This window comes from Thamnophis elegans, chromosome 9, assembly GCF_009769535.1.
Source record: "Thamnophis elegans isolate rThaEle1 chromosome 9, rThaEle1.pri, whole genome shotgun sequence".
Lineage (NCBI taxonomy): Eukaryota > Metazoa > Chordata > Lepidosauria > Squamata > Colubridae > Thamnophis > Thamnophis elegans.
This window is the reverse complement of record NC_045549.1, coordinates 73,681,757-73,703,440: the sequence shown is the minus strand read 5'-3', so window position 1 is coordinate 73,703,440 and position 21,684 is coordinate 73,681,757. Positions and strand designations below refer to the sequence as shown.

At 47.0% G+C, this 21,684-nt stretch overlaps 1 protein-coding gene across 1 annotated transcript; it reads right to left on the bottom strand.

Annotated features, from left to right (window-relative positions):
- Nucleotides 1-943: 943 nt before the first annotated feature.
- NSUN7 (NOP2/Sun RNA methyltransferase family member 7) lies at nucleotides 944-21,130 on the bottom strand. Its single transcript, XM_032224339.1, has 11 exons — nucleotides 20,818-21,130; nucleotides 17,278-17,336; nucleotides 16,033-16,163; nucleotides 13,525-13,677; nucleotides 11,285-11,468; nucleotides 9,689-9,899; nucleotides 8,684-8,827; nucleotides 7,298-7,399; nucleotides 5,847-5,964; nucleotides 3,944-4,067; nucleotides 944-2,409 (listed from the first exon to the last, which is right to left on the bottom strand). The coding sequence occupies exons 1-11, from the start codon at nucleotides 21,128-21,130 to the stop codon at nucleotides 1,771-1,773; spliced, it is 2,178 nt and encodes a 725-aa protein (XP_032080230.1). The 3' UTR covers nucleotides 944-1,770.
- Between the last annotated feature and the right edge of the window lie 554 nt (nucleotides 21,131-21,684).

Here is a 21,684-nt window from a genome sequence, read left to right as displayed (position 1 = left end):
ATTGTGTCCTCCTCCAAAAATCACTGCCTTGGTCTACACCACTTGTCATTTTGATCCTTCGCTCCTCCCTCAGGCCTCACGGCTTTAAAAGACAAATATGTACGTTTTTTTGTTTTTTGTTTTGCCCCTTTTCCGCCGAAGGAAACCGAACATGCAGAGTTTATCCGCAAGAGCTCCTTGTGTTTAGGTGAAATGCTCTGTTTGGAAAGTAATTTTTCTTCCCCCCCCCCCCCGACGTTGTCCACCTCTGACACCTTTAAATGTAACCCATTGCAAGAATAAATTTAATTACATGAACCGCTTGTCTTTACAAGTTGGAGTGGTCCTTTCGCCAGGCTGAAAGTTTTAGGAGGAGGATGAGCTTTGTGTGTGTCTGTGTGCGTGTGTCCCAGCATAACTCTGGAATGCTTCGAGCAATTTCAACCATACTTGATAAACAGATGACTTACTCACTGGAAACAAATACTGTGGGGGTAAGATACCCCTAACACCCATTAGTGTGTGTGTTCTGTTAAGATACAGCCTGTTGTGCCATAAAATGGCTTCTACTGTACAGCACGGTGGAGTTGCCATGGTAATGGCTTCTCAGTACTCCCCAAGGGGGCTCCCTCTGATAAGGGGGAAAATCCAATATAGAAATGACATTTGGTCCGGACATTTTACCCCTATAAATAAATACCTGGGCAACGCCGGGCTGTTGGCTAGTTGTGTATATACAATTGGTTGTACACAACAAAATTGGTAGAAACAGATTTATAATTTAAATCAGGAAATGCCCATCAGTTTGTTCTAGAAAGGATGCCATTCGCCAACGGCTACGAAGGACATCATTTCTAGAATGCACAAATCGGCACCGAAATGTGTAGGTCACAACCAAAATCCATTCGCTCTTTTTTGGGGGGGACAGGGAACATTAAAAAAAAAAAAAAAGTCAAGAAAACAATTAATCAGGAATTGTTTAATATGCTGTGTTTCCAGTTGACCATACGGCATAATAACTTGATGATTTTCTATTGAGTTGCTAGCAAAGGCTGGTTTCACCTGGAAGCCAAAGGAAAGCATGCGAATTGTGACGCCAACGCCAGAAAAAAAAAAAGGCCACTTGCCCGAATGTTTTAACTTTATTTGTCGTTGGGATTTCTCTTTCCAACCTAGTTTCGAAAGTGCTGTACTTTCTTAAGAGTGGGCTTTTAAACAAGTGGACATCTACAAGGATCACGCTGAAGGGCAGTTGGGGGTCTTCTAAAATCGGAAACGGGGAACACAGTCTCAATTCCCAAGGAAAAAAAAATGATCTGAAATACATCGGGGATAAAAACGAACCCTCCTTTTCTCCACATTGTAGCCCCCACCACCACCACCCCCCGGTTTTCATTCACGAGTGAACGGTTCGCCTTACAAATTCAGCCGCTTCGAATCCGTTCCGGTCCGCAGTGGCTTAACAACTCGTTAGCTCTAGCCCGCATCAAACTTTATTAAGTTCCCTCCAATGATCTGCGTAAGCCATAAGTGTGCTTTTTTTTTTTTTGACGTGGATGCAAGCATGACATCACCATCATAATTTTTAAAAAAAACAACACCTTTGCAAATCCGCTCGTCTGCAATAACGTCCAAAGAGATCCACGTTTCGATTTCTTTCCAAAAGCACTTTAGGGCGCAAACGATATTCAGGAGCTTGGCGGTTCGACGAACATCAGTCTCAAATTCTAGGAGGAGGGGGGGAGAGGGGGAGGGAAACAAAAACCGAAACAAACCAAGATGGCGCCCACTTCAAAGCCACGGGCGAGAATGTTTGGTCCCCGTAGACGGGGGTGGCTCTTTGGATTTAATCAGTCGTTTAGATGCCGAAGGGCTAAGCGACCCGTGTTTTGCCCCGATCCAACGATAGTAACAGTGGCTCGTCGAAATCTGGGCCCTGTTCCCTTGGGGGTTAAAATACGGCATCATCACCGGGGGCAGGACAATCTCAACAGGCTTCAAAATCATGACTCGGTCGTCGTTCCTGGATTTCCCGACGTTCCTCTGTTTCTCCAAGACTTTTTGCATGCTGGAGGTGGTGGCGAGGTTGTTCTTGGCCATCACGGGAAGAGACGAGTTCGAAATTGGGTTGGCGGCTTTCTTCAACGTTACGGGCTCGCTGGTTTGGTTCAACACCTGAGAGCTGCTGGGAGCCACCTTCGATCCAGGAGACTCCATCGTTCCGGATTTCATTTCTCGTTCCAGGAACTCCTGGATCCGGGATTGCATCACTGCCTCTTTGATTGGGTTCTTCGACGGGGCAGCTCGGTGTTTCTTCTTCTTTTTCTCTTCTCTCTTTGACGGCTTCGCCAGGTCGATCCCGTCCAGTAGGCCTTTCGCCGCAGCACGGGCCAAAACGTCTTTCACAGTCACCGATTCGGACGGGTCGCGCTAAAAAAAACGAGAAAAGGACAAGGGTTAGCGGAGCTGGAAGCCCGCCAAGGGGACTGCAATTGGAATACAGGCAGTCCTTGACTTAACAACGGTGAGGAAATCCAAAAATTTATGTCGCTAAACGAGAACGTTGGTTCAGTGAGGTTCACCCCATTTTACCACCTTCCTGGCCACCGTTGTTAAGGAAATTGTTGCAGGGGTTAAGTCAGGGACACGGATGTTAACTGGCTTCTCCATTGACTTGGCTTGTCAGAAATTTAGACACATGACCCAGAACATGGCAACCGTCACAAATACGAACTTTTGCAACCTTCCAACAAGCAAAGTTAATAGGGAAGCCATATTCACTTAACAACCATGTTACTGACTTAACTGCAGGGATTCACTGAACAACGGTGGCGAGAAAGGTTGTATAATGGGGCGAAACTCACTTAATGATAGATAGATAATAGATAGATAGATAATAGATAGATGTTAGATAGATAGATAGATAGATAGATAGATAGATAGATAGATAGATGATAGATAGATAGATAGATAGATAGATAATAGATAGATAGATAGATAGATAGATAGATATAGATAGATACATTGATTGATTGATTGATAGATGATAGTTAGATAGATATAGATAGATACATGATAGATAGATGATAGATAGATAGATAGAGATAGATAGATAGATACATGATAGATAGATAGATAGATACATGATAGATAGATAGATAGATAGATAGATAGATGATAGATAGATAGATAGAGATAGAGATAGATAGATAGATATAGATAGATAATAGATAGATAGATAGATAGATATAGATAGATACATGATTGATTGATTGATTGATTGATTGATAGATGATAGATAGATATAGATAGATAGATGATAGATAGATGATAGATAGATGGATAGATAGATGATAGATAGATGCTAGATAGATAGATAGATAGATAGATAGATAGATAGATAGATAGATAGATAGATACATGATAGATAGATAGATAGATAGATAGATATAGATAGATAATAGATAGATAGATAGATAGATAGATAGATAGATAGATATAGATAGATAATAGATAGATAGATAGATAGATATAGATAGATACATGATAGATTGATTGATTGATTGATTGATAGATAGATAGATGATAGATAGATAGATATAGATAGATACATGATAGATAGATGATAGATAGATAGATAGATAGATAGATACATGATAGATAGATGATAGATAGATAGATAGATAGATACATGATAGATAGATAAATAGATAGATAGATAGATAGATAGATAGATAGATAGATAGATAGATAGATAGATAGATATAGACAGCCAGATACACGCACACATAAATATATACTATAATATTGTAATCTACTAGATGGGTGATAGGTTAATAATTTATAAACAATTAGAAGTTGGGAAGGTGTGGGAATCTAATATTATTGTAATATATAGAACAGTATTCAACTAGAGAGGATAACACTCCATTCCTCTTTCCTCACGAGCTCTAATGAAACTCACCTCTCGGCTTAAGACAGCAATAAAACAGCTATTGGAAATATCGGAGGGCTCCATCCGGAAGAACCTCTGTTCAGATACGTTGACCTCCGACTTGGAACACAAAGGAAGAACAGGCGGACAGAGCCTGCAGGAGAGAGAGAGACACACACACACACAGGACCTTGAAAGCATTGCGTCAAATCAACATGTTCCAAAGCTGTGCTGATCAGCAACTGGGACGAAGTTATTTGGTCCACTAAATAAAGAACCAAAGGATCTTGCGCAAGAAAAACGCAAAAGACACATATAGACTGGGTGAAACCAGGCTTCATAGCAGTAACTGTGCGGGGATTCTTGGAGTCTTGGTGGACAAAGAATTAAATAAGATCCAACAGTGTGTGGCAGCAGCCAAAAAAGCCAACACAATCCTAAATTGCATTAACAGGGATACAATCAAGATCAAGGGAGGTACTAATACCATTCTATAAAGCCTTAGTAAGGCCACACCTAGAATCCTGCATCCAGTTTTGGTCACCACACTATAAAAAAGATGTGGAGGCTCTAGAAAAAGTGCAGAGAAGAGCAACCAGGATGATGAGGGGACTGGAGGCTCAAACATACAATGAACGGTTGCAGGAACTGGGCATGGCTAATCTAGGGAAGAGAAGGACCAGGGGAGACACGATAGCAGTCTTCCAATATTTGAGGGGCTGCCACAGAGAGGAGGAAGGGGGTCAAGCTATTTTCCAAAGCACCTAACAGCCAGACAAGGAATAATAGACTGAAATTGATCAAGGAGAGATTCAGCCTAGAAATAAGGAGACATTTTCTGACAGTGAGAACAATCAACTCATGGAACAGAAGTTGCTTTTAGAAGTTGTGGGAGCTTCATCACTGGAGGTTTTTAAGAAGAGACTGGACAACCATTTGTCTGAAATGGTCTAGGGTCTCCTGCCTGACCATTGGGTTAGACTATAAAACCTCCAAGGATGTGGGAGGAGAAGATAGAGAAGGATGAAGAAGGAAGAGAAGATAGGGTAAGAGGAGGGAGGATGAGAAGATAGAGGAGGAGAAGATAAGAGAAGGATGAAGAAGGGAGAGAAGATAGAGGAAGAGGAAGGAGAAGATAGAGGAGGATGAAAGAGGAGAAGATAGAGAAAGATGGAGAAGGAGGAGAAGATAAAGATGGAGAAGGAGAAGATAGAGGAAGAGGAGGGAGGAGAAGATAGAGGAGGATGAAAGAGAAGATAGAGAAAGATGGAGAAGGAGGAGAAGGTAGATGAGGGAGAAGAAGGAGAAGATAGAGAAGGATGAAGAAGGAAGAGAAGATTCAGGAGGAGGGATGAGAAGATAGAGGAGGAGAAGATACAGGAGGAGGAGAGAGGAGAAAGAGAAGAATGAAGGAGGAGGGAGGAGGAGAAGACAGAGGAGGAGAAGATAGAGAAGGATGAAGGAGGAGGATGAAAGGAGAAGATGGAGAAGGAGGAGAAGGTAGATGAGGGAGAAGAAGGAGAAGATAGAGAAGGATTAAGAAGGAAGAGAAGATAGAGAAGGATGAAGAAGGAAGAGAAGATAGAGGAGAATATAGAGGAGGATGAAAAAGGAAGAGAAGATGGAGGAGAAGATAGAGAAGGATGGAGAAGGAGGAGAAGGTAGATGAGGAGGAAGGAGAATATAGAGGAGGATGAAAAAGGAAGAGAAGATAGAGGCAGAGGAGGAGGGAGGAGAAAAAGACAGCTTTCAAGAAGAGACTGGGCTGCCCTCTGTCAGAAACAGTGTAGAGTCTCCCACTTGGACTAGGGGTTTGACTAAATGACCTCCCAGGCCCCCGTCTGGCTCTATTCTGATTCTGCGCATGCAACCGTTCCAACAGCACCGGTGGAAATGGTTTGTTTGAGGCAAACAGCCGAAGTGTCTTCCTTACTTGTACGGCTGGGCCTTTGCTCCTTCCGCTCCGGACGCCAAGGCCTTGTTCACGACGACTTCGTTTTCTTCCGGGTACAAGGAGCAGGTACAGTAGACCAGAGCCTGGACTTTAACAACTGCAGGGATGGAAGGTCAGGATGAGTCCAGGAAATTGTTCAAGTCAAGAACAAGCTTTGGAGAAAGCTCTAAAAGCTGGCGTAACAAATTCACTTCTCCTGCGGGGACCTTGGTGCTCTCTAAGCTTAGTTGTTTTCTTGAAGACGTTTTAATACCCAGCTAGGTAGCATCATCAGTGCTAGAAGAGGGGATTGAGAAGGGGGGAGAAGAAAAGGAGAACGACTATAGGGTTCCTGGTACTCTCCGCGAGTTGTTTCTTCACAGACATTTTATTACCCAACTAGGTAACATCATCAGCGCAACCTGATAATGTTACCTTAGTTGGATCACGAAATGTTGCAATGACTGTCTATTTTGCTTTCCCTATTTGGGAAATGTTGCTTTATTATATTTGGCGTACAATTCTGGGAGTTCAACTCTCCCATTTCTTCAAGTTGCCAAGCTTGGGAAAGGTTGACTTGGGAGTTTCAAATTCAGATTCAGACCTACCGTCTGCTAAAATCTAATACTGCAGGCTTGGAGTACAGAAGACATAAATCTTTGCTTTTAATAAGAGACAAAAGGAGCAAAAATTGTTGTTATAGATACACAATTGTAGCTATTATAGGATTGTAAAAGGTAAAAGTTCCCCTCGCACATATTTGCCAGTCGTTCCTGACTCTAGGGGGCGGTGCTCATCTCTGTTTCAAAGCCGAAGAGCCAGCGCTGTCCGAAGACGTCTCCGGGGTCATGTGGCCGGCATGACTCAACGCCGAAGGCGCACGGAGGGCTGTTCCCTTCCCACCAAAGGTGGTTCCTATTTTTCTACTTGCATTTTTTTAATTAAATTTTTTATTTATTTATTTATTTATTTTCAAAACAAACATATATTGTAAAAAGTATATCAGCTGGTTACAAAAAGCTTTTGTGCATCTCTTCCACCGTCATCAAATATAATTCATATTAATTCAAATTAATTCAAATATCTTAACTCAAATATTTACTATAGTAACATCATCATACCTCCACTTTTATTTGACTACAGTTATTTAAACATCCTTCATCCTTAAGTATACCAAGATTCAATCCATAACCACATGCTGGCATTTCATTTACTTATTTATAAAATCCTCCATTAACATTAAGTCCTCACATCCTGTTTCTACTTGCATTTTTTACGTGCTTTCGAACTGCTAGGTTGGCAGAAGCTGGGACAAATAACAGGAGCTCACTCCGTTACGCGGCGTTAGGGATTTGAACCGCCAAACTGCCGACCTTTCTGAGCGACAAGACCGGCGTCTTAACCACTAAGCCACCTAGGATAGGATTGAGTTCATGACAAATAAAGCTCACACTGCATTGCGTGGGTCAGCTCCTTCAGCTGCTGTTGAGCAAGGGTGCTTAGCTTGTCTTCGGCGACCGATCCTTGGGAGAGATCCCGAAGCAATTCTGCATCTAAAGAGGAAATGAAATAAAAGGACGACGGCAACGGCGGGAGGTGAGTGGTCAGAAAACGACAATTACCGCCTGCCTTCTTGTTTAAAATGAAGGAGAGCGGCCGGCAAGGGCCTGACAAATGGAGTCTCACCTGGGGCTTCCCCAAATCAGGCACGGTGGTCGAAGACCAGATAAAGATTAACAGAGTTGGAAGGGACCTTGGAGGTCATCTAGATAGAGGATGAAAAAAGAAGATAGAGAAGGAGGAGAGAGGAGGAGGAGAGGGTGAAGAAAGAGAAGGAGAAGATAGAGAAGGACGAGGGAGGAGAAGGAAAAGATAAAAGAAGGATGAAGAAGGAGGAGGAGATAGATGAGGATGAGAGAGGAGAAGGAGAAGATAGAAAAGGATGAGGGAGAAGAAGAAGGCTGAGGGAGAAGAAAGAGAAGATAGAGAAGGGGGAAGAAGGAAGTGAGGATAGATGAGGATGAGGGAGGAGGAGAAGATAAAAGAAGGATGAAGAAGGAGGAGATAGATGAGGATGAGAGAGGAGAAGGAGAAGATAGAAAAGGATGAGGGAGAAGAAGAAGGCTGAGGGAGAAGAAGGAGAAGATAGAGGAGGAAGAAGGAAGTGAGGATAGATGAGGATGAGGGAGGAGGAGAAGATAAAAGAAGGATGAAGAAGGAGGAGATAGATGAGGATGAGAGAGGAGAAGGAGAAGATAGAAAAGGATGCGGCAGAAGAAGAAGGCTGAGGGAGAAGAAGGAGAAGATAGAGGAGGAAGAAGGAAGTGAGGATAGATGAGGATGAGGGAGGAGAAGATAAAAGAAGGATGAAGAAGGAGGAGATAGATGAGGATGAGAGAGGAGAAGGAGAAGATAGAAAAGGATGAGGGAGAAGAAGAAGACTGAGGGAGAAGAAAGAGAAGATAGAGAAGGAGGAAGAAGGAAGTGAGGATAGATGAGGATGAGGGAGGAGAAGATAAAAGAAGGATGAAGAAGGAGGTGAAGATAGATGAGGATGAGGGAGGAGGAGGAGAAGGATGAAGAAGGATAAGTAAGAGGAGGAAAAGGAAGAGATGAGGACAAGGAAGGAGAAGGAGAAAGAGAAGGAAGAGGAGGAAAAGGAGAGAATAGATGAGGACGAGGGAAGAGGAAAACGGGATGATGAGGAAGGAGAAGCTAGATGAGGGAGGAGGAGGAGGAGAAGGAAGCCAAAGGGGATTTAGATAATGACCAGAGATGCCCCAGAAAGGGAAGCACCCTTCCCGAGAACTAGGCGTCGGAAACCTTCGAAGAGTTACCTTCGTGCTCTTTTAAAATAAATTCGATCGGATTGCTGACCCCCAGGCCGGAACAGCGAGGCAGGAGCAAAATCACTTTCACTTTCTGCAGCTTGGGAAACGTGGGTTCGATGTCGGCAAAATCTTCATGAAGCAGCTCGATATCTGGGGAAGCGGGACGAGGAGGGGGGGAGGAGGAGGAGGAGGAGGAGGAGGAGGAGGAAAAACAAAAGGAAGACAATGCAAGTTAGAACAGGACCGAACGGGGGCTGCAGCCAAGATGAAGCACCTTCGACACCGCGTCTCTGTTGCGGCCCCGGAATGAGAGAAGCCCAAAAGCGAACCATCGCTTAAAAACTTTCACATGGGTTAACAAACGCTTCCTGGAAGTATCGGTCGTCCTGGATTGTTTGTTGAGTGACTGTTGAAAGTCACAACGGCAACAAAAAAAGGGACTCGTGACCCATTTTCTTCCACACAACTGTGGCGGCATCCCTACAGCCATAACCATTTAATGATCCCATAATCCCTTGCGGGATAGAGTATGGGCAACCGAGCGGAGCTAGCGGAATGTTTTAATGGCCCGATGCCTTTCCTGTTGCCAATGCGGAGTTCTATTCAGCAGATAAATTCTCATCACGCCGAGACAGAGAAATATCTGTCCCTTCCTAGGCTCAAATTCACAACCTCCTGATGGTGACACGAGAGCTCCAACCTCTAGACCACCCTCTTGAAGCATCCGGTGCTTGGCAACTGAGGTTCATATTTATGACAGTCACCGTGTCCCCAGCATTATGCGATTTCCCCTTTTGGGACCATCCGACAAGCGAAGTCAATGTGGATGCCGGATTCGCTTAACATCCTCTGTCAGCAGCTGCGGTGATTCATTTAACAATTGTGGTAAGGAAGGTGGGAGGTGACACTCACATAATGTCTGTCTTGCTTAGTGCTGGAAATGTGGTCGTAAGCTGAGGACCCCCTGTCAGGCCTCTTAGACCAAAGTAACGCCACTTATCTGGTACTAACTTTTACACTCCATACATGCGAAGAGATCCTTCAATTCCGCTTCTCGGGCCGCAGACTTCACTCCGCACACAAACACCCGGGAAGTGTCCTGATTGGTCAGCACTGACATGTGGGCCACAGTGAGCCAGGAACCCATTTGTGCAATTAAAATATCGTCGTCCATATTCAGCAGGGCTTTCACCGAATGTACCGCCAGGGTCCGGGAGTTATCCTAAGGACGAAAGGGAAACAGCGGCGTGGGAATTATCCAGCTCACCAACCGCGTGCCTTGTTCTGGAACCGGATGACATCGTAAGCGGGGTAACCTGAGTCAAAACAAGGCTTTGACTGATAGCGGTAGCACTTGAGACTTATATACCGTTTCACGGTGCTTTTACAGCCCTGTCTAAGTGGTTTATGGAGTCAGCCTCTTGCCCTCCAACAATCTGGGTCCTCATTTGACCGACCTCGGAAGGATGGAAGGCTGAGTCAACCTTGAACTGGTCAGGATCGAATTACTGGCAGTAGGCAGAATTATCTTGCAATGCTGCATTCTAACCATAGGGAGGGAGGGAGGGAGGGAGGGAGAGAGAGAGGGAGGAAGGAGGAAGGAGGGAGGCAGGAGGAAGGAGGGAGGCAGGAAGTGAGGGAAGAGGAAGGATGGAAGAATGGAAGGAAGAAAGAAGGACTAGCAATAAACTTACGGTGTATACCGCTTCACAGAGCTTGACAGCGTTCTCTAAGCGGCTTACAGAGTCAGCCTTTTGCCCCCAACAATTGGGTCCTCATTTGACCGACCTTGTAAGGATGGAAGGATGAATAAACACTGAACCAGTCAGGATCGAACTGCTGGCAGCGGGCAGAATTAGCCTGCAATGCTGCATTCCAATCACAGGGATGGAGGGAGGGAAGAAGAAGGAAAGGAGGAAGGAGGGAGGGAAGGGATGAAGGGAGAGAAGATGAAGGAAGGAAGAAGGAAGGACTAGCAATAACACTTAGATTTATATACCGCTTCACAGGGCTTTTACAGCCCTTTCTAAGCGGTTTACAGAGTCAGCCTCTTGCCCCCAAGAATCTGGGTCCTCGTTTCACCCACTTCAGAAGGCTGAGTCAACCTTCGAGCCAGTCAGGATCGAACTGCTGGCAGCGGGCAGAGTCTGCCTGCAATCCCGCATTCTAACCCCTGCGCTCTTTCCTTGACGGATGCACCCATTTCATCGGGGGGGGGGGTGTGCAAGTGAAGGCGTGTAGCGTGCGTGCGTGCGTGTTTGTGTGTATTCGATCTTGGCAACTTTAAGACTTGTGGACCAACTCAATCTTCAGCAAAAAGTCTCAATGCTGCCAAGTTTGGACATCCCTGCTTCGACATATTTTTGGGAGTGGGGGAACGGACCGTCATCCTGGAAGGGTTCAAACACTTCTGCAGTGGAGCGCGCCAGAGGTGGGTTGCTCCTGGTTCGGCACGGTTCGGCTGAACCAGTTGTGGCAGCGGCGAGAGGCTCCACCCACCCGCCCGGACGCTTCTCCACACGCGAACACGCGAGCGAGCAAGCACGAGCGAACCGGTAGTAAACCGGTGAGCAACCCACCCCTGCCGTGCCCCCTCTTTTCACTTACTTGCAAGAGGAGCTTGTGCTCGGTGTAGAGTTCCAAGGTCAGCAGGTTTTCTTTAAGGGAAGACGGGAAAATGAGTCCATCCTCGCAGTGTTTGTCCTGGCAGTACGAACAACCGTCAAAATCGGAGATGGACTGTACTTTCGTGAAGCCTTCTTTCTTTAAGAAGCCGTGAACTTCTTCCAGGCTGTAACAATAAACCACAGGTATTATTAACGGTGGTGGCTCGGTGGCTGAGCTTGTTGATCAGAATGCCTGGCAGTTTGGCGGTTCGAATCCCTAGTGCCGCGTAATGGAGTGAGCTCCCGGTACTTGTCCCAGCTTCTGCCAACCTAGCAGTTCGAAAGGACGTAAAAAACGCAAGTGGAAAAATAGGAACCACCTTTGGTGGGAAGGGAACAGCGTTCCGTGCGCCTTCGGCGTTGAGTCACGCCAGCCACATGACCACGGAGATGTCTTCGGACAGTGCTGGCTCTTTGATTTGAAACAGAGATGAGCACCACCCCCTAGTGTCGGGAACGACTAGCAAGGGGAACCTTTACCTTTACCTTAGTGTTGTTTAAGTACACAATAAACCCTACCAAAGGAATATTTGTCGTTCAGGGTTGAACTGTGGGGTCCTTGGTGATCTCTAAGCTTGGTGGTTTTCTTGCAGACATTTCATTACCCAACTAGGTAACCTCATCAGTGCTAGAAGGGAGTGGGGTTGGCTCTTGTTTTTAAAGCAAGCCGTAGTGTAAAAATCTAAGTGCCAACCACACCCCCTTCTAACACTGATGATGTTACCTAGCGCTCTGCCAAAGAAAACGGCTCCCGAGCTCCGTTTTCGGCTGCGACAGCCACCTGCAACCCTCTGCCAGTGAAAATGGAGCTCAGGTGGGTCGCCCACGGCTCTTCTAAGGCATTTGATAAAGTAGACAATTAACCTACTACTAGATAAAGTAGAAGAATGTGGGTTGGACAGCATCACCACCAGATGGATTCGTAACTGGCTGACCAACCGCACTCAACGTGGAGTCCTCAATGGAACTGCATCTACATGGAGGGAAGTATGCAGTGGGGGACCCCAAGGCTCTGTTTTGGGCCCAGGACTCTTCAACATCTTCATCAATGATTTGGATGAGGGAATAAATGGGGAACTCATCAAATTTGCAGATGACACCAAGCTGGCAGGAATAGCCAACACTCCAGAAGATAGGCTCAAGATGCAGAAGGATCTTGACAAAACATTAGGCACTATCTAATAAAATGAAATTCAAGGGTGAAAAGAGTAAAGTTCTACATTTAGGCAAGAAAACCCAAATGCACAGGTACAGTATATAAAATGGTACCTTGCTCAATAACAGTAAGTGTGAGAGGGATCTTGGAGTCCTAGTGGACAACTATTTAAATAAGAGCCAGCCGTGTGCAGCAGCTGCCAAAAAAGCCAACACAGTTCTAGGCTGCATCAACAGAAGGAGAGAATCAAGATCACGTGAAGGGTTAATACCACTTTATAAGGCCTTGGTAAGGCCACACTTGGAATCCTGCATTCAGTTTTGGTCGCCACGATGTAAAAAAATATGTGGAGACTCTAGAAAGAGTGCAGAGAAGAGCAACAAAGAGGATTAGGGGACTGGAGACTAAAACATATGAACGGTTGCAGGAACTGGGTATGTCTAGTTTAATGAAAAGAAGGAGTAGGGGAGACATGATAGCAGCCTTCCAATATCTCAGGGTTTGCCCCAAAGAAGAGGGACTCAAAACTATTCTCCAAAGCACCTGAGGGCAGAACAAGAAGCAATGGGTGGAAACTAATCAAGGAGAGAAGCAACTTAGAACTAAGGAGAAATTTCCTGACAGTGAGAACAATTAACCAGTGGAACAACTTGCCTCCAGAAGTTATGAATGCCCCAACACTGGAAGTCTTTAAGTCTGGATAGCCATTTGTCTAGAATTGCATAGGGTTTCCTGGCTAGATAGGGGGTTGGACTAGAAGATCTCCAAGGTCCCTTCCAACTCTGCTATTGTATTGCTTTGTGAGCTCTGTTTTCGCTGGCAGAGGCACCATGGGCCGGCCCTTCGATGTTTCCAGGACGGCCTCGCAGACCAGATCTAAGCACCCCCCCCCCACAAGGCCTTGAGTTAGACACCCCTGGTTTAAAGAGCCACGGTTACCGAACGCTGAAAAACGTGCCCATTTGTATCATGAGGGGAAATGGCGGTCAAAAGGAAAGAGAAACCGAGGAGGCCGTCGACCTCACCTGACTTTCAAGGTGTTCACCCAGGCGTAGAGCGGCAAGGTGGAAGCCCTCTGCTCTTGCCTCCGAATCGTTTCCGGCAGGATATGCTCGATGGTGAGAGCGTCGTGTTTGATCCGGCACCTCGCCAACGCAGCTGCCAGCTTGGTCTTAAAACTAGAGATTTCCGAAAGGGAGAACATTGGAGCGTCAGGCGTCTCATCCTGAGGAGAACGGGAATCCCCGCCTTGCTCACATATCAGCCATGGAAATTACGGCGAAGAATCCTTCTTTTCCTGGGAGAGGTGGGCGTTTTTCTTGAGACACAGTTGTGGGGTTTTTTTTTTTAAAAAAATGAAGGATAGTTGCCGAAAGCACAATTTGGAAGAGAATATTTGTGGCTCAGGGTTGAACTGTGGAGTCTTTGCTTCTCCCCGAGCTTGGTGGTTTTGTGGCAGAGGTTTCACAACCCAAGAGGAGGAGGAGGAGGAGGAGGAGGAGGAGGAGGAGGAGGAGGAGGAGGAGGAGGAGGAGGAGGACGACGACGACGACGACGACGACTGTAGGATCCTTGCTGCTTCCTGAGCATTGTCGTTTTCTTAAAGACGTTTCATGACCCTACTAGGGAACATCATCAGTGCCAAAAAGGAGGAGGACTGTAGGATCCTTGCTGCTTCCTGAGCGTTGTCGTTTTCTTAAAGACGTTTCATGACCCTACTAGGGAACATCATCAGTGCCACAAAGGAGGAGGAGGAGGAGGACTGAAGGGTCCTTGGAGTTTCATTGTTTTCTGTGGATGTTTCATCACCCTACTAGGGAACATGATCGGTGCCAGAAGGGAGTGGGTTTTATGGAATGGAGGGAAAAGGGAAAGGAAGGAAGGGGAGGGGGGAGGACCACTGTGGGATCCTTGGTGCTCCCTGAGTTTTGTTGTTTTCTGGCAGAAGTTTCATGACCCAACTAAGGAACATCATCTGTACTAGAAGATGGGAGAAGGAGGAGGGGAAGGGGAACAAGGAAAAGGAGGAAGGAGTAGGAAGGAGGAAGGAGGAGGAGGAGAAGGAGAAGAAGAAGAAGAGGAAGAGGAAGAGGAAGAGGAAGAGGAAGAGGAAGAAGAAGAAGTCCTTTATGCTCTCTGAGCTTAATTGTTTTCTCACAGATATTCATGATCCAACTAGAGAACATCACCAGTACTAGGAGGAGGAGGAGGAGGAGGAGGAGGAGGAGGAGGAGGAGGAGGAGGAGGAGGAGGAGGACGACGACGACTGTAGGATCCTTGCTGCTTCCTGAGCGTTGTCATTTTCTCAAAGATGTTTCATGACCCTACTAGGGAACATCATCAGTGCTAGAAGGAAGGAAGGAAGGAAGGAAGGAAGGAAAGAAGGAAGGAAGGAAGGAAGGAAGGAAGGAAGGAAGGGGAGGAGGAGGAGGAGGACTATAGGATCCTTGCTGCTTCCTGAGCATTGTCATTTTCTTAAAGATGTTTCATGACCCTACTAGGGAACATCATCAGTGCTAGAAGGAAGGAAGGAAGGGAGGGAGGGAGGGAGGGAGGGAGGAAGGAAGGAAGGAAGGAAGGAAGGAAGGAAGGGGAAGAGGAGGAGGAGGAGGACTGTAGGATCCTTGCTGCTTCCTGAGCATTGTCATTTTCTTAAAGATGTTTCATGACCCTACTAGGGAACATCATCAGTGCTAGAAGGAAGGAAGGAAGGAAGGGAGGGAGGGAGGGAGGAAGGAAGGAAGGAAGGGGAAGAGGAGGAGGACTGTAGGATCCTTGCTGCTTCCTGAGCATTGTCATTTTCTTAAAGATGTTTCATGACCCTACTAGGGAACATCATCAGTGCTAGAAGGAAGGAAGGGAGGAGGAGGAGGAGGAGGAGAAGAAGAAGAAGGGGAAGAGGAAGAGGAAGAGGAAGAGGAAGAGGAAGAGGAAGAAGAAGAAGTCCTTTATGCTCTCTGAGCTTAATTGTTTTCTCACAGATATTCATGATCCAACTAGAGAACATCACCAGTACTAGGAGGAGGAGGAGGAGGAAGAGGAGGAGGAGGAGGAGGAGGAGGAGGAGGAGGAAGGGAACAAGGATGAAGGAGGAGGGAAGGAAGGAGGAAGAAGGAGGAGGATGGGGAGGAGGGGGAGAAGGAAGAGAAGGGGAGGAGGTGGTGGTGGTGGTGCAGAAAGGGAACAAGGATGAAGGAGGGAGGGAGGAAGAAGGAGGAAGATGGGGAGGAGAAGGAGGAGAAGAAGGAGGAGGAGGAGAAGAAGGAGGAGGAGAAGAAGGAGAGGGAGGAGGAGGTGGAGGAGAAGAAGAAGAAGGAGGAGGAGGAGGAGGAGGAGAACAACAACAACAACAACAACAACAACAACAACAACAAGAGCTCTCAGAGAGCAAACCACCCCCTAGCTGGACAACAGACCCAGAGCAAACCTTTATAATTAAATAATAATAGGATTCCAGGCATCTCCCCCCCCCCCCCCGCAATGGAAAACAAAACCAGACCTTGAGCCCGGGGCCTTCCGGGAAGCCTGCCTACCTGCAGAGATAATGCTCCACTTCTTGAACTTCCGCTACAGTTTCTTCATCCTCGGGAATCGAGCGAGGTTCAAACTTCCGGTCCTGGAGGTCATAGAGCATCACCACGACTAAGCTGGTCAGGTCATCTGACTGCAAGAGGACCAGTTGGACATCAGGGCCGAGAAACACCAATGCCGACAGTCCTCGATTTACGACCGTTCGCTTAAGTGACCGCTTGAAGTTACAACGGCCACTGGAAAAAGTGACCCATGACCATTTTTCACCCCTACGACCGTTTCCGCAATCCCCGCGGTCTCGTGATCAAAATTCAGACACTTGGCAACTGACTCATACTTACGACGGTTGTGGCGTCCAGGGTGACGCTACCCGCGATCCCGGTTGGCGACGAGCAACGTCAACGGGGAAGTCAGATTCACTTAACAGCGGGGCTACCAACTGAACCACTGCAGTGGTTCACTTAGCAACGGTGGCAAGCGAGGTCGTAGAATGGGACAACCTCCCCCTTAACGACGGTCTGGTTCAGCAAGGGAAATTTTGGGGCTCAATTGTGCCCAGGAAGATGGCTTTGGCCTCCCCTGCACCAACTTCTATTGCTTAGAGTGGAACTTCTAAGCAATATATGGCCATCATATTTATTTATTTTTTAACATGAAACCCACAGTTACTTTAGTTTAGTTTAGTTTAATTTTATTTATAGGCCGCACAATCCCGGAGGACTCCGGGCGGGAGGGGAAGGAAAAGGGCGGGATTCAATAAGAGCGGAAAAATATGTACATTTTGCCGCCCGTATCGCCACTAAATAAGTCCTAATAAAGGCTCTTAATAGTATTCGGTCAGATTCGGAGTTACTGGCCCTCCAGCATAGCTCTAGGCGTCTCTTTTGGCGCTTCATCTCCCGGAGTTCCTCGGTGAACCAAGGCGCCCTCCTGGATCCACTGCCGCGGAGAGGCCGCAAAGGCGCAATCCGATCCAGAGCCTCAGCCGCTGCAACATTCCAGGCCGCGACTAAGGCCTCTGTCGGGTTGTGGGCAAGGGAGTCCGGTATCTCTCCAAGCTCCTTCTGGAATCCTTCCGGATCCATCAGGCGCCTGGGCCGGAACCACTTCATCGGCTCCACCTCCCTGCGATGGGGGAGTAGCATCCCATAGTCAAGCCTCAGCGGTGTCTCCGATAAGATTTGCGTGAACGATGCTACAATGGAAATAAGATTCATATTTGAAAAACGGATTGGGTGTCGACTCACTATTGATTGCAAGGGGTAAACGCCGCTGTCTATCAACATGTATTCCAAAACTTCTTGATCTATAGGGGGGCAAAAAGAAAGAAGATAAGGAAAGGCATTGCAAGCAATCACAAGGCGGCCTTCAAAGGCTCCAGATACAGTTCAAGATGTTTAACAACCTGAAAATAGATATACAGATACCGATTAATAGAGTTGGAAGGGACCTGGTAGGTCATCTAGTCCAACCCCCGCCCAAGCAGGAGACCGTACCCCATTTCTGACAGAGGGCAGTCCAGTGTCTTCTGGAAAGCTTCCAAGGATGAAGCTCCCAACAACTTCTGAAGGCAACTCCTGTTCCATGGGTTGATTGTCCTCACAGTCAGAAAGTTCCTTCTTATTTCTAGGTTGAATCTCTCGATCAGTTTCCATTCATTATTCCTTGTCTGGCCTTCAGGGGCTTTGGAAAATAGCTTGACCCCCTCCTCTCTGGGGCAGCCCCTCAAATATTGGAAGATTGATCTCCTGTCTCCCCTGGTCCTTCTCTTCACTAGACTAGCCATGCCCAGTTCCTGCAACCATTCATCGTATATTTTAACCTCCAGTCCCCTAATCATCCTGGTTGCTCTTCTCTGCACTCTTTCTAGAGTCTCAACATCTTTTTTATAGCGTGGCAACCAAAACTGGATGCAGTATTATAAGCACAAAGGAGGGAATCAGACTTCCTTAAGCTCCATTTTTTGATTCAGTCTTTAGAGATATGTTAGAATCAGTGGTGAAATTCATTTTTTTTGTAGAAGGATACTACAAAATCCTCATTCCCTCTCCACTCCAGGGGAAGGATACTGCAAAATCCCCATTCCCTCTCCACTCCAGGGGAAGGATACTGCAAAATCCCCATTCCCTTCCCACTCCAGGGGAAGGATACTGCAAAATCCCCATTCCCTCCCCACTTCAGGGGAAGGATACTGCAAAATCCCCATTCCCTCTCCACTCCAGGGGAAGGATACTGCAAAATCCCCATTCCTTCTCCACTCCAGGGGAAGGATACTGCAAAATCCCCATTCCCTTCCCACTCCAGGGGAAGGATACTGCAAAATCCCCATTCCCTCCCCACTTCAGGGGAAGGATACTGCAAAATCCCCATTCCCTCTCCACTCCAAGGGAAGGATACTGCAAAATCTCCATTCCCTCCCCACTCCAGGGGAAGGATACTGCAAAATCCCCATTCCCTCCCCACTCCAAGTGATGGATACTGCAAAATCCCCATTCCCTCCCCACTCCAGGAGAAGGATGCTGCAAAATCTCCATTCCCTCCCCACTCCAGGGGAAGGATACTGCAAAATCCCCATTCCCTCCCCACTCCAGGGGAAGGATACTGCAAAATCTCCATTCCCTCCCCACTCCAAGGGAAGGATACTGCAAAATCTCCATTCCCTCCCCACTCCAAGGGAAGGATACTACAAAATTCCCTCCCCACTCCAGGAGAAGGATGCTGCAAAATCCCCATTCCCTTCCCACTCCAGGAGAAGGATACTGCAAAATCCCCATTCCCTCCCCACTCCAGGGGAAGGATACTGCAAAATCTCCATTCCAGAGGTAGTATTTGCTGGTTCTCCGAACTACTCAAAATTTCCGCTTCCGGTTCTCCAGAACCTTTCAGAACCTGCTGGATTTCACCCCTGGTTAGAAACCTTGTCCTTTGGTCCCCTTAATGGAATTGTTATATTCAATCTTGCCCATGGAGGTGACCGATGATTGCGAGGAAAACAACAGATCCTCCCCTGGCACTGGGGAGAACCATTTTCGGCCGTTTCCATGGCCTCAGACTGGGTCCCTGTCTTTTTGGCACACCGATTAAGACATAGCCGCCTCTGTTTTGCGAGTTGCCCGGGGTAACTCTCCCTCGCCAGCCCACTTTCACTAATGATTGACCTTTCAGGATAAAAAGACGATGACTGACTTTGGGAGGGGAGGATGGGAAAACATTAAAGTAAAGCTTTAAAACGGGAGATTCTGTGTGCTGGGAGATCCGACGGCGTTATGTTTGCATGGATTGAGTCCAATTTCCCCCCCCTTTTTTTTCAGTTTAGTTTAGTTTACTTTATTGTCGTTGCACCTCGTACAACGAAATTAAATGCCGTCTTCAGCGTACATTAGAACTATAAAAATAAAAACACAAACACACCTCCTTCACGGGCTATATAATTGCAACTGAAAACCCGAGATTGCCTTAATATTGCACCATACCCGTGATGACGAAACAGGTGGCAGGCAGATCCATATCGGTAGGCACATGAGCTCACCTCTGGTGCTCATCGGTGCGCCAGCCAGCTGGTTTCAGGCAGGAAACAGGATGTTTTCGGCTTCCAGCGGGCCTCCAGAGTTTTGGCCCTCCCCAGGCTCCTAGAAAAGCTCTGGAGACTGGGGAGAGTGAAAAACGGACCTTCTGGTCCAACCGAAAAACGGGCCATTTCCTGTTTCCGGAGAGGTGGGGAAGGCCATTTTGGCTCTCCCCAGGCACCTAGAAAGGCTCTGGAGACTGGGGAAAGTGAAAAACGGACCTTCTGATCCAACCGGAAGTCAGAAAATGGTCAATTTCCAGTTTCCGGAGGGATGGGGAAGGCCATTTTGGCTCTCCCCAGGTGCCTAGAAAGGCTCCGGAGACTGGGGAGAGTGAAAAATGGTCCTTCCGGTTGGACCGGAAGTTGGCAAATGGGCTGTTTCCAGCCTCCGGAGGGCCTCCAGGGGGAGGGAGGCGTTTTTTCGCCCTCCTCAGGCTCCTAGAAAGGCTCTGGAGCCTGGGGAGGGCGAAAAACGGGTCCACCAAGCCATCGTGTGTCAAAAACAGGGGGAACGCATGGGGGGGGGTGTTGCATACGCACGCACATGTATGCACAGAGGGAAGGCACATAGAATTGGGTGGGGTCACGCACGCATGCACACGACACACACCCCGCGCTACTTTTGGCACGCGATGGCAAAAAGGTTAGTCATCACTGCACTATACCGTAGAATTCAATATAGTTTCTGCCCTGGGATAGAAGCTGTTTTTCAGCCTATCTGTCCTTGTTTTTATTGTCCTGTACCAGCTGCCAGATGGTAATAGTTCAAAAAAAAAAAAAGGAGTGCCCAGGATAAGATGGATCTTTAAGAATGTTTTGAACTTTCTTAAGTTAGGAAGAGAGAATTAGAGAGAGTTGGGGGTTTGTAGCCAAAACAAAATACTTTCCCCTGGGAACCAAGGACACCTCCAGAGGTGGCTGAAGAGAGGAGGAGGAGTGAAGTTACCAAGCAACTGGACAGCACCCTGTCCAGATACACCTCATTTACACCTACGAACAACAGTGTGACTGTTCATCTGGGAAAAGGGAAAAACATTTACGTTTAATTAGGTGAAAACCGCGGGAATCTTTAGAGTCGGTTTTCATCAGCCTGTGCCAACGTGATATAGCCAATAAAACTTTGAGGAATCTACCTGCCTCGGAGTTCTGATTGTTATGGGTGTATTACGTGGCATTCTGAGCGGTGACTCCGAGGCCTGTAAAGGCGTTTTCTACTTACATTTTAGAGCGTTGAATGCCAGTTCGTAGGACAAACGCTGAAATTCTTCGTCTTTCAAATCCGGAAGGGATGGCAATGGCCCGGTTCCGTATTTCACCAGGATTTTATCGTGTGGTTTTTCATTACGGACGCTTTGGAAAATCTGGGCGGCACTGAGGTACAGGGGGTCTTGATACCCGCTCTTCACAACCACCTCTGTCGAACTGATGTCAGAAGGCAGTGTTTCACTGGAAAATATGGTTTCGTGCAGGCTAGAAAGCTCGTTTGCAGTCGTGTGGTCCGCGGACCCCAAGCTGCTCCTTAGAATCGGCATGGTTGTCGTACGGATGGGTTTTCGGCGGTTGCAGGCAGTAAATCAGAATCTTAAACGCCCTGTGGAAATAGAGAGAAAGGCCCCAAATGGGCGTTACAAGAAACACCCGGTTGAAATTCACTTTCTCTTCTGAAAGGAGGAGGAGGAGAAGGAGGAGGAGGAGGAGGAGAAGGAGGAGGAGGAGGAGGAGGAGGAGGAGGAGAAGAAGGAGAAGGAGAAGGAGAAGAAGAAGAAGAAGAAGAAGAAGAAGAAGAAGAAGAAAGAAGAAGAAGAAGAAAGAGGAGGATGAGACAGTCGACCATTTGATCAGTGGGTGCAGCAAAATTTCACAAACTGACTACCTACAACGCCATGACCGAGTTGCTAAAATCATTCACTGGAAATTGTGCCAGAAGTTTGGATTTGAGTCCAGCAAAAACCACTGGGAACTTCAGATTCAGAAGGTTTTAGAGAATGAGAAAGTCAAGATCTTGTGGGACTTCAGAATCCAGACTGACAGGCACTTGGCCCACAACACACCTGACATAACAATAGTTGAAAAGAAAAAAGTTTGG